Here is a 13562-nt window from a genome sequence, read left to right on the forward strand (position 1 = left end):
ATAGCATCTGGAGCTAGTAGGACAATATGTTTTATAATCATGTTCTAATGATATCCCTGTGCACGTGAAGTAGTGTCAGTAGGACAGTTAGTTTGTTTAACCTTAGTAAAATTCATCTTGAGACTGAAAGCTTAATGTACTCTATTAAAAATACTAAAAATTAAGTTCTTTATGTTAATTAAAATCATGATTGTGGAATAAGTAAATAAAAATATAATGAATTAAGTGCAATTCATAGATTGTCAGAAGCATTACTTTACTTATGTAATGGCTGTAGTGACTGTTCTTAACCAGCTGTTCTTTAAGCAGAGTATTTTATTGATGAAGTATAATTCTTGGAACAGGAGCATTGTTCATTAGATCAGTCTTGAAAATTGAAAAATAAAAACTGATGACTTTTTTTTCATGACCAGAAATCCAATCTTCGAACCTTGTTCACACTGTTGCTTTCATTTTTCAACTTTGAAACCTAAATGTATCTCCAAAAGTAATTATTCATAGTTGACTAATAATAGTTGCTGATTATGGTGCAGAAGAATGGTAATGTATTGCATGTTCATATATGCAAGTGTGAATTTCAGTGTATTTTATTCACATAACAATACATTTTACCTGAATTTGAAATGTAATTAGATTTCGATACTGATGGAGACTAAAGAGGTTAATTTTCGTGAACCTGTTTGAACATAGTATGTACTTTAATACAAGGATATACTTGGTGGTTGTTTCTCACCACAGCTTCTAGTAATGCTACATCTTGCTTTATCAATTAGTGATCAGAATTGCACTTGTACTCCAAGTGGTGTCTTACTAGTGCATCAATTAGTGTAGAATAAGTCCTCTTGATTCATATTCTACTTTACAGCCTAGCATTTTGGGAGAGTTTTTAATTGCATCTGTACCTTGCCATTTTTGTGAATGTCACAGCTACATATAATTTAAAATCCTTTTCAAAGTTTGCTTTTTGTAAATTGGTGTCTTATGCCCTGTATTTATAAATAATGAGTTTTACCTGTATGTGGTACTTGAATACAATGAGCTCAATTTATCAAGGGATTGCTATGTTTTGAGGACTGTTCGTTTCCTTCTGTATTATTTTTGTTGTCTGCTTTCTGTGCTTGCACAAATTCATGACCATTTCTGCTAATGATTTCACCCTGTGTAGAGCATTCTCCTTTTATCTCAATTCTGTACTTCCTTTTTATTAGCTAGTTTGCAATTGGTTTACTGAATTCCTGGTGTTACTGAAGACCAAATTTTCACATGAAAAACCTTTTATGGTTTATGCTTTGTCTTCTGATCCAATTTCTTTCATTATAAACCTATGCTGGCTCTAGCTTAAGATATTGTTTTAATCTAAGGATTTTATTCAGTGTCTAAAATTATGACATGGTCTTACTATTTCAGCTGATCCCTTTGAGCTCTGCATTGGATTATATTATCCCAAAAGTAATATGAAAATCCTGTGACAAATGTGCAAAACTTTTAAAACCTTGAAAATTATAAAATAATTTAAATCCTTTATATTTGTGCCGACAACCCTGTGTACTGGATTCGTATATGCTGTCATATGAGGGTTTTGATCCTTGCGAAATTTATCTTAACAAAAATGTAATTTAAACTGTTTTTTTTAATTTACTTTAGTAATTTTGCATAAAGCTCCTTTGTCAGATGAATTTAGTAGAGGAGCAGTAACAAGACATGAAACACATAAAATCTGAGTCTTAAGCCTTTTTAAACTTTTTTTTTTTGTAGAGCTTGTTTTCCGGCAGAAACGAGGATGGATCTCTTCAGAGACCCTTCTGCTTACTGTAGCAGACCCACAGGCAGCTTTGGGAAGTGGGGGAGCCACACTGAATGCTCTTTTGGTTGCAGCAGAGCACCTCAGTGCCAGACATGGATATACTGTAAGGAACATGATAAAATGTATAATGCTTTGATTTTATTGGCCTCAATACTCTCTATTGGCTTGAGTAGAAAACACATCAGAGTTAGTCTCATGTTCCCATTCTGTCCAGTGCAGTTTAAACATATTTTAGGTAGTTTTGTGACAGTCAGTGCTATATTTCTTTAAACAGGCCTTTTTCATATTTAAGAGTCTCACAGCTTTGGAATTTGATGTATTATAGTTTTATGTATGTCACACATGTTTCTTCACAGAGTCTCTCTTAAAAAGAAAAAAATAATCCTTCTATATAAAAGCGGTCGGGATTGTCCTTCCATCCCGTGAGTGCTACGCAGGCGCGGAGTTTCACACACGCCCCGTCCATTTTGCAATGCACGATGGGATTTGTAGTTTCGTTTTTCCAGGTAAAAGATGATTTTCTACTCCAGACTGTGCGATATCTTCTTCTTCTTTCTTATTATATAAAAGCAGTCGGGATTGTCCTTCCATCCCGTGAGTGGAAAGCATACCGGTATTCCACTTATCACAGTCTTACTACTTGCAGCTTGCGGTACGAAGCGACATGATGTGAGCAGAGTTCTGGTGCTCCCATCGTTCCCTTGCTTTTGTGCGCTGGAAAAATTGACAAAATTATGTCTCTGGAAATAATTAATGTTGATGGAGTACAAATGCCTTACTGCGTAGTAAATATCACGGGCGTTCAAAAGGGCGACCTCAATATAGAAAAAAAGTTTAAATTTCATCACAAAAATAACAGAAACTACGAGTATTAAAGTAATACCGCACAAATGCAATATAACCAAATTAATGAGTTTGTATTAAATATCAAATTGATCAACATATTGAATTGCCTTAAGAAGTGGTCAACTTAAAAGTCGGTCGCCTTAAAAGGCGGGTCAGCCTAGTAAACAATAAACTAATAAACATGTAAAAACTCAAATGTAATCAGTTTAAGCATTACCTCCTTGGGTCTGTACTTTTTGAGACACCTATGAAAGCATTAATAGTCAGAAATATTTCTGAATAAGTCTCTATTAGCATTGCTCTTCATAATAGCTCTAGATGTGTCTTGAGATCTTGCCCAGATGCTTAATGGAAATAAGGTCACCTCAGTACACCTTAGTTTCTTCAATTAATGTCAGTGCTGCGTGATCTACCAGTCATTTATGGATCATTATCTAAAACACAGTCTTCTTTCTAAGTGTATGGTATTGTGGCTAAAGGATTACAAGATGTTATTTAGCAGTTCTCTGAACAATGCCTTTACTTCTGAGAAATATCCTCATAACATGATGCCACCACAACCATACTTGATGGTGGGAATTATGTGACCTGTTCAATGTGAAGTGCTTGCTTTGCACCATACATGTTACTTAGTACTCTGTCCAAAACATTGTAGATTTGTTTCATAAGACTGCTAGACTTTCTACAAATGTTTTTAGTATTGTGTAGGTGATGTCTTCCAAATACAGCACTTTTTGAGAGCTTTTGTCTTTGCCAATGTCCTGAAAGTATCCAACCTTTGCAAGAAGGGACCTTATTTGTGGCATTGGTAAAAAGCACTAATTATTTAAGAATGGTCAGTGCTTTTGAAATGTTTTGTATTCCTCCCATCTGTGTGCTACCTGATAATCACTATAATCAGATGCCTGATTTTCCTAGTATACTCTATTGTGATCTTCTTGAAGCTTTGTTTTGAAAGTGTTTGCCATGCTGTGGAACCTTATGCTCTGTATGAATATTTTTAGATAGATAGATACTTTATTTGTCCTTAAAAGAACTTAAAACATTTAATCTAGTCATTTTCATTTTTCTTTTGTGCAAGGTTTTATAACTAAGAATAATAATTGATATATATTCATTAAAATTATGTTTCTGGAATTTTCCATCTGATTTGATCAAATCAATTTGTACACCACTGGTGAAAAATCCTTTAAATCTATTAAATATATTTCGAATTTAATATGCAAGTGGTAGCGCTGCTGCCTCATAGTTAGGAGACCCGGGATCACTTCCCGGGTCCTCCCTGCATGGAGTTTGCATGTTCTCCCCATGTCTTTATGGCTTTCCTCAGGGTACTCTGGTTTCCTCCCACAGTCCGAAGACATGCAGGTTAGGTGTATTGGCGATTCTAAATTGTCCCTAGTGTGTACTTGGTGTGTAGGTGTGTGTGTGTGTGGCCTGCCCAGGGTTTGTTTCCTGCCTTGCGCCCTGTGTTGGCTGGGATTGGCTCCAGCAGACACCCGTGACCCTGTAGTTAGAATATAGCGGGTTGGATAATGGATGGATGGATGGATTTAATATGCAAAATATGATACATGAGACAATCTTACAGAAAAATAATGTTTCAAGCCACCATGTATTTTTTTTCTTCTTGGGACACAGTCATCTGCACGCTAGGACTCTAGGCTTTTTCGCTTCCTTGTGCTGCGGTTTGTGAATGAGTAATATAAGTTTGATGAGGCACACTCTAATCCTTAATTTTAAACTTTGTGTAAAAATTAAGCAAATAATGTTCCACTTTTTATTTCAAAACCATTCAGGCATTATATTTACATAATAAATAACCTATTTTTCCATTATTTGTTCTTATTTACAGAGAGTGGGTGATTCTATATGTATTTTCATGACTGTGTGTCTATTAATATACTCATATGAGTTTTAATTAAGTTTAATATGCATTAACCTTTCATTTTTACATAGATTTTTCAAGATATATCCACCCGGGGGAGTAAATGCTATCATTAATTTTATTTTAATTTTTTTCATTTTTATTACTATTTAATTTAATATTGTTGCTTTGTATCAGTATACTGCTGCTGGATTATGTGAATTTCCCCTTGGGATTAATAAAGTATCTTATCTATCTATCTATCTATCTATCTATCTATCTATCTATCTATCTATCTATCTATCTATCTATCTATAAATGATGAATGAATGAGAGATTGAAGGTTTAAAAATGTTTTCATTTTTATGCTTTGTGTGAGGGGACCTTGGATGCTTTATTGGTGACGTTGTTTTGGATTATCTGCCTGAATCAGGCAAAGGAATTTGGAACAAGACCTTAGGGCCCACTTTTTCTGTGTCAGAACAGTTTCTTTTGTTAGTGGTAATTCTGCACAGATAACTAGAAATGCAATGTTAAGAAATAGCATAAAGAATCTGTAAAATATCTGTGAATTGTCACAAAGTAGCAGCAGATAGACAAACCAATGCTTTCAGCCAGGGATAAATATATATCCCCATATACATAAATGCTTGAAGGTATGTCATATGTATGGTATCTATGTAATCACATGTATCCAGGCATAATAAATAATGCTTTGTACTGCTTTGTGCACCAAATGTTGATCTGAGAAACAAAGAGACCATGTGACTGCTTTAGCTTTCTCCTGTCAACTGGCTGATTTTAATTATTTTTGCCACAAAATACGTACGAATTTCAGCCCCTGCCTTATCTCTAGATCATATGACACAGTGTGTGTTTGGGAAATCTCATGAAACAAACACACTCTTAAGGACAATGTGCCAATCCATCCATTTTCCAACCCACTGAATCCGAACACGGGGGTCTGCTGGAGCCAATCCCAGCCAACATAGGGCACAAGGCAGGAACCAATCCTGGGCAGGGTGCCAACCCACCGCAGGACACACACAAACACACCAAGCACACACTAGGGCCAATTTAGAATCGCCAATCCACCTAACCTGCATGTCTTTGGACTGTGGGAGGAAACCAGAGCGCCCGGAGGAAACCCACGCAGACACGGGGAGAACATGCAAACTCCACGCAGGAGCGAACCCGGGTCTCCTAACTGCGAGGCAGCAGCGCTACCACTGCGCCACCGTGCCGCCCAATGTGCCAATGGAAATGCTATACTATACAGAACAGTAAAAAGAGGCTAGTTCTGTATTTATTAACTTTTGTAATTCAAGTCAAAACAGAGTATAAGTTATGGAAAAAATAACAAACAATTATAATAATTAAAGAAAAAGTAGGCATATGAAGCAATACACTTTAACAATATATTCTCCAGATTTATTGGACTCATATCATGTCTGCAAGGAGCAGTTATGAACTGAGCATCTATGCATTATGAATTGATAGCCCCAAACAGTGCATACACTTGGCAGTGGCCAATCTGCCTCTATCTCTCTGTACTTGAATCTGCTTCTGTGATACTTTTCCCCCACATCATATGTAGATGTATTTCCTCTAATTCTCTGTTCAGACCGGCTGACCCTCATTCATATCAGTTTGTGTGATCTTGAGGTGCTGGGGGAACTGGCAGTCTTTGAAGATATACTGACCTGGTAAGTTACCTCCGACAATCCAAACACTGTGATATTATAGTAATCTTACTATGAAAATATCTGAGGATGGTAGGGGTGAGTCTTACCTTTTATGTTGTTAAAATATCTAAAGCACGTGAATATGGTTATTATCTTCAAATTGTGTCTGTTTAGCATTAAACCTTCCTATGTCTTTTGGCATTTCAGTCTATAGTAGTATACATATTTACAAGCTGTTAGTCAAGGCTTTCTGTGATTGTGGCTCACTGTGGCTTCTGTTCATCATGAATTGAATTTTTAAAAGTCACTAGACCTAAGTTTCATTTTGTCTGATTTCTATAAGGACTTCTTCTAACACAAATAAATCTTTCTTGATCCATGATGTAGTTCAGTGTTTATCACTGCCACCCCATGATTACAGAGTCCTGGGTTTACATTCCAGCCCTGCACACAGTTTTGTCTGGGTACTTTGGTTTTCCCCCACAATACAAAAAATGTGCATGTTAAGTTCATATGCCATTTTCGAGTGAGTGAGAGTATATATGTGGTTGCACCCTGTGATGAATTGCCACGCTTCTCAGGAAAGGTTTCTGGTGTTGCACTTCCAAGATGTACTCTGATTCCAGCAGCTGTGTTTTAGAGTAACTTGGTTCAGAAAATGGGCAGATGGAAAAGAAAAGGTTGCATTGAGACATTTTTAGATGTCATTTCACTTTTAATATTTGATGTCATTTAGACCTTGTCAGTAAAATGTCACTTTCTGCAGTAAATTAAACTTGCACAAAACCTGATTTCCATTAACTGTACACTGCTCCAAAAATCCAAAATCCAGTCACACACTGACTTTGCTTCTGTTCAGGTGAAGGAACTGCAAAAAAAAATTGTAGGGCAAGTAAAACTGTAGACATTTTTGCATTACCCTTTATCTGCAACTTAAACCACAGTTTAGGTTTAATATTAAGAAAAAGCTTCATAGAGTTACAGATGCAAACAATATTGTCATGTTATATGCACCAGCCTAGTCCGTAAATTGCATGATATGTATGGCAGAAATGAAAGTTAGTATGTGTTTTTTTTTTTAACTTGTTTGTTTGCTGTGTTGCAGGTAATAAGTTCTGATGCTCTTAAAGGTGCTAGGATCCTCATTCTTCACATGGTAAGGTCATTACCGAATTATGTGACTAAATTGACATTTAGCTTTATGTTTTTGTTAATTTACTTAATGTGGCTTTATTAGAAAATACATATCTGCATTCCTACTTAGGGTCGAGATTTCCCATTTGACAACTGTGGCAGAGCTTTTTCTTGGTTGCCTACTGAAACTCCACCTGAATTTGTAGACGAACCTGCAGAGGGTCCAGTCTGTAACATTGATCTGCTGCTCAGCTGTTTTACGCACAAGGTCTGACATCATACCCGAATCTGTTTCTCTTCATCATTCTGACTTGTCTCCTAACTTTTTAATTATGATATTGTGTTTCTGTAGATACTGTAATAAGGAGATTATTTATAGATTATTGTTCTTCTTTAATCAGGTTGCCCCAGGATCTCCTCCAGGTGTTTGGGTTAGCAGTAGTGATATGCTTATTCAGATTCCTACAGCTCTTGGTAAGCAGTGATCCTCTGTGAATTAAATTCAGAGTAAGGTATAGTTAAAAATAAATCTCATTGAGTAATACAGGGCAAAAAAAGAGGAACACGCCCAACATTCACTGTTTATTCAACTTCCATAATACAGATATTACACATTAATGACATGTATAGTGTTTGTGTCAGTTTGTACCCTAGGGCGCTGTATTATTGTGGTGTGAGTGGGGGTCACTAGATTTGTTATGGCTTGGACTATTGTGTACTTTTAGTTTAACACACATATACATATACTCAAGCACTTAAACCTGCACAGCCTATCACTCCTCAGTACTCCAGACATGGACTCATTAGCTTGCCTTGTTTATTGCCACCTAAGAGCATTAGCAATTTGATAAACAAAAGTAGACAATTCAGTCCATCAGGCTTCTTTGTTTAGCTAATAGCTAAACTGCCCCAATATCTCATCCAGATACTTCTTAAAGGTTGTCAAGTTTTCTGCTTCAACTGCATAACTCAGTAGTTTGTTCCAGATTCCCACTACTCTTTAAGTAAAGAAGCACTCCCTAGATTCAGTCCTAAACATATTTCCCCAAATTTGCACATATAAATGGCAGGTTACTCTTTCAAATGCTGCTTACTTGTTGAGATATTCTTTCCCTGGCTGTTAAGCCTGTGCAAGAGAAATCACAATTCAACTACACTATAGTTGCCTTATATTACTTAATTAATTCTATCAACCAAAATGGTAAGTAAAGTATAGAGATTAAATGCAAAGCTGTATTAATTAAAATAGAGTAATAGCAGTAAAATATAAATTAATCTGGATATAAATTCCTTATAAACTTACATTGTACTTTCAAAAAGGACATGAAAGATGAGTAGTGCCAAAGGATGCATCTGTGTAGAAACAACAGTGTGCCTTCAGGCAACTTGTCTTAATTCAGATTCAGTTACAGTATGTTGCTCCATGAACAATGTCTATTCTGAAAAGGTGATTAGTCCATCACAGGGCAGCATTATTGCTTTTTTTTTCAAATATTATGTCTTCAATAGTCTCAATATTTTCTTACTAGAAGAAAAGTGTTTCTATTTCAGTATTTCAGCTGTTTGAATATATTTATAAAGTGATACTGTAAATTGTAACTTCTAGTATATCCATTCACAACACTTGTCTTCTCTGTTTTTCAGACATTTCATGGAGTGGTTTCACTGGGGTCAAAGTGTTGTCTCTTCCAGGTGATGTGGAATATGCAAAGAATCATGGAGTATACCTTACAGACCATCGGGTACTTGTCAGTTTCATCCTAAATAGTTTTAAACAGAAGCTTTATGGTGGCATTTGAATTTTGCATTCTAAACCAAGTTTATTTAAGAACATTTATTAAACATTGTTTTTTTATTTAGCATACTTAGCAATAGTGCCACTGCCAAATTTCTACGCTAAAATGAACAACCATACATATATGGTATAAGAGCATGGTCTGAGATGAAAGTTTGGTTATTTTGTTTTCTGTTCACAGGGTCGTGTGTGTGATATCATCTATCGTGGTTCTTCATGCCAGATTCAGGCCTGCGCATTGCAAGATGGAAAGGTCCCTTTGGTGTGTGAAATGACATATTCTGGTTTTTGACATTTTTTCTGCATCTGTAAGCTATTCTTTGTTAGAAGGTTATTACTGATGTTTTGACACTAGTCCCCAGTCCAGTTCTATATTTTATACTACATAATATTAACTGAAGTATGTCATGTAACATACATTTATCTGCTTGACCTCCTATTCTGATGTCCTGATTCAGTGTAATACATGTCATCCTTTTAGTATAGCACTATATAGTGCTGTTTCATTGTTTCCTTATTTCACATTTCTGAAGCCACATTCACCATTTTCAGATGAGGCTTTAAAGTTAATACTTTAATGCAAAGCAATTTGGGTGTCAAAGCAGTTATTTTAGCCCTAGTGAATTAAAGTTGCCATTTTAGTCTTTGGATACCACACTCTTTTAAATGCTGCTTTTCAGTAAAGAGTGTTAGGGTGTTATGTCTCCATTAAGGCAAGCCTAATCTACTATATAATGAAATGTTAAGGTCTGTGTGTTTGTGGTCCCCTGATTGGTCATTTTGGCTTTGGTGACACAATCAAAAGAGGAATTGCGAGTGTGAGCCACATGAGGAGAAGTCAATGCATAAGAAGCTCTTTGAGAGTTGCCTTCAAAAATGGGAATTATTAAAGTGGACAGGAGGTGAGCAAGACACCGCGAAAAGACAGTCTGAGAAGCAAGCTTTATGGTAACAGAGGGAGCACCTGTAAAGAGGGGTTCAGGTACACAGGAATAAAGAAGAAAGGTACTGAAGGTGCATGTAAGGCAAAAAATATAAAATAGTTTTGACAGGAACTGTGGCTAGTCTAATATAAACTTATAATTGCACTTGTAGGAATTTGGTGTCAGTTGCTCATCTTTCCATTAGAAATTAACATTAAATGTACTCTTTGTGGACATAGCATGCCTCAAAAGTTCCAATGTACAGCATAGACCAGTACCTAAAATAGGCCTGGGTGAGTGATGGGTGTAAGTAATAGACTGGTATACTGGTATAGGTTTGTACAAGCTTTTACTGTAAAATCAAATTAAACAACTTAATTTCAAACACAGCGAAGTGTCTAACTTCTGTATACTGACATAAAAATACATGATGGAGAAGACAAAGAAAGATAATAGAAAAGTATGGGCTTCCATCTTTTTATTCATTAGAATATTTTACAACTACAGTAGATGGACAGTGTGGCCTACTACTTCAGGTTGTTGGTTCAGTATTTCCTCTTTCATGAAACTTAGAAGAACACATAACCTATCTGCAATCTACTTATGAAAAAGTTAGATAATTTATATTCAATGAATGAGCAGTTGTATGTACTGTTCTGTACTTGTATAGTGAAAAGGAAAGTCACTGAGTATAGAAATGTGATAAAAATTAAGTTTATTAGTATGGTAACGTATTTGGAAACAAGGTGTTAATAGGTAAGTAAAAAAATTCAAGTCAAGGAGGAGGCTGGGAGCATGTGCTAATGACAGCGCATTGCCATACCCACCACACGACAAACTACCCAGATTGGGACCTGTGTTCATCCATGCAACAGATGACAAGGACTGGGCAAAAATATAGTAATTGAATAAATGGAACATGTTACAATTGAGGGCAGTTGAAAGCAGAACCTTCCCATTTCAGATATTTTTTTTTTTTTTGATAATGTTAGGTAAATAGGTATATTTGCAGGGCTAAAGAGCCTGTTTTCTTCAAAATATATATGTCATAATTGCTCATTTGTATAACTTTAACAGAATATAGTTAAAAATAAACCAAAGTTCTACCTATAGGTTCAGTGAGTCTTGTGGACAGTTGGGGTATCCTCTTTTGTTCAAGTGTCACAGGCAGGTTAACAATGTTTTGATCAGGTGGTGGTGGCGGAAAAGAAAAAAAAATGGAAAAGAAAGCAAAGAAAAGGGAAGATTAATAACAATTGAAAATCCATTAGGAATATGATATTTCTATACATGTATAGTTTATTAGGTGTACAACTAAAAAGCAGCTTTGAAAAGGGCAAATTAAAAGTGAATTTACTGGAGTTTTTTTAAAATGTTCCACAGTGTTAGCCAAGTGTATGTCTATTGGTAATATATTCCAGATGTTTGGTGCATAACAGCAAAAGGCTGTCTCACCACTTCTTTTACACTCGGAATAATAAGCAGACCACTATTAGAAGATCCAAGGAATATGAATTCTATACATGGCCCAGTCACTGATCATGTCAAGTTAGCATGTTTCCTCTGCATCCACAAGACGTTTTTCCAGGTACTATGGTTATCACATACATCTCAAACAGAGGCATTTTAGGAGTCTGAATTAAAATGAACATATCCCCTGCAGTGGCTACTGATATCATGTGCCCAGTATTGCCTGGGATATGTCTCAGCTCCCTGGTACTCCGCAATGGAAATGTAGGTGCGTTACAAAATGGATGGCTTGATGGGTAGTTCTTTAAATTTTGAATACCATCTCAAACCAGTTCACATTTACAATAATGTATAATATGTTTTTCTCAACCAATGGTTCGGGTCATGAGTCGATATTGTTGCCAGTGTTAGTGGGTTGCATAGAGGGTTGCAAACTGGGTCGCCCAACGATCATGCTCGACCCATCTTTGCTGTGATGTTTGTGCTCAATTCACCAGTGGGACAAACTGTCCCCCCAAATACTGATGATAATGCTTGATTCATCAAGGGGGAATAGTGCTAATGATCTTGCTGGATCCACCAAGGAGGATCCTCCCTACCATTGGTAGGTCACAAAGAAACTACCATAGAAAAAAGTGGGTTGCATCACCAGAAAGGTTGAGAAACACTACTTTATAATATATTGTACACATTTGTACAATTTTTAGGACAGCAGATTATTTGCATATTTATTTTTTAAAAGCTTAACATTTCCAGATCCATGTATTCTTACATATTTTGCTTGTCTTGTATAAGTGTTTCACTGTCCCTGCTTGTGTGCCTCAAATAGGTTTTTCAAACTGAGATGTAGCTCTGTTTTTGATTAACATCTGCAGTGTTCTTAGTTGGTGGAACAGTGCCTAATAGTCTAGTGAATTACTGCTGACAACTGTTTTTTCAGGTCTCTGGAATTGTGTTCTTTTCCAAGGATGTGGCAGAGTTATTACTTCAGACCCATGTCATACACCCTCTTGATGCATGCACTTACTTAGGGCTGGATTCTGGAACACCACCTCTACAGGTAACGTTTATCATTAAAGGTAACCTGCTAAATTAGTATTAGCTGCCTATCAAATAAGTGCATTGAAATTTCAGCATGTAATAATAATACCTATAAGATTGTTGGCTGTGTGTTCTAACAGGCAATACATTTCAACTGGCTGGACCCGCTACTCACCCTGTAAAGCTAATGCCTGCTATGTAATTAGAATTCTGATATGGATGGCTAATGCCTGTCAAATCTCAAAAAACACTGCTTTTACTAGTAACAAAGGTCAAATAGAAGAGCCTTGTATATTTATAGTTGAATTTGCACTTGATAGAGGAACATTCAGCAGACAAGAAGATGCCACAGGTAGGGTCACCATCGGAATGGCATAGAGCAGAAAAGACATCCAGTGGACATACAGACTCATACTGGCAAAGACAACAGAACTTAGTATTGACTGTGTGGATTCCTTACATAGGGCAGCAGGCAGAGTCTCCATAACAGGATGGAGTTTCAGTCTGAAAGAAAACATTTAATGCTACTCCTGTTAGCTGGCAATCCATCTGTCCCTAAAGTTGCCTGACCCTCTCTTTAAAAAGCAAGTGAGACCTGGGAGGAATAACAAGAAGTTGTAAAACCTCTTAGACACTGGTAGTAGCAAGAGTTACTCTTTATAAATGTTGAGATAAAGCTGTCTCCTAAAAAGACAGAAAGTTTCAGTGGTGGTCTGATTGGAGGCCAAAATGCGTTATTTCTGCTAGTAGACATCCAAAAGCTTGTGGGAAGGTATGTGAGAATGTATAAGATGGTGTTATCCCCTTATATGTGCAGGTTGTGCAAGTAGTTAATAAACTGCCTGCCAGTGCACACACATAACCAGGGTAAAGTGACTAACCAGGTTAATTCAAAAACCTGATTTCTTAAAAATCCATGTTTTCATGCACATGTAATCTATTGTTCTCCTTTGTCAAAATGCTGCAACGTCATTAAACTGCACAAAAAAGAGTTAAA

At 36.3% G+C, this 13562-nt stretch overlaps 1 protein-coding gene across 3 annotated transcripts in view; it reads left to right on the forward strand.

Moving 5' to 3' along the window:
* The window catches only part of LOC120535185 (L-fucose kinase), a 49264-nt gene that overhangs the window by 17231 nt on the left and 18471 nt on the right, over positions 1-13562 (forward strand). For 2 of the 3 annotated variants that reach the window (XM_039762843.1, XM_039762842.1), the window contains exons 3-9: positions 1756-1907; positions 7308-7358; positions 7467-7604; positions 7738-7810; positions 8981-9078; positions 9313-9393; positions 12465-12584. In XM_039762843.1, coding sequence (XP_039618777.1) covers positions 1756-1907; positions 7308-7358; positions 7467-7604; positions 7738-7810; positions 8981-9078; positions 9313-9393; positions 12465-12584 — 713 coding nt within the window. The remainder of the gene's footprint in view (positions 1-1755; positions 1908-7307; positions 7359-7466; positions 7605-7737; positions 7811-8980; positions 9079-9312; positions 9394-12464; positions 12585-13562) is intronic. The other variant, XM_039762845.1, reaches the window with a different exon arrangement.

This window comes from Polypterus senegalus, chromosome 9 (assembly GCF_016835505.1).
Source record: "Polypterus senegalus isolate Bchr_013 chromosome 9, ASM1683550v1, whole genome shotgun sequence".
NCBI lineage: Eukaryota > Metazoa > Chordata > Cladistia > Polypteriformes > Polypteridae > Polypterus > Polypterus senegalus.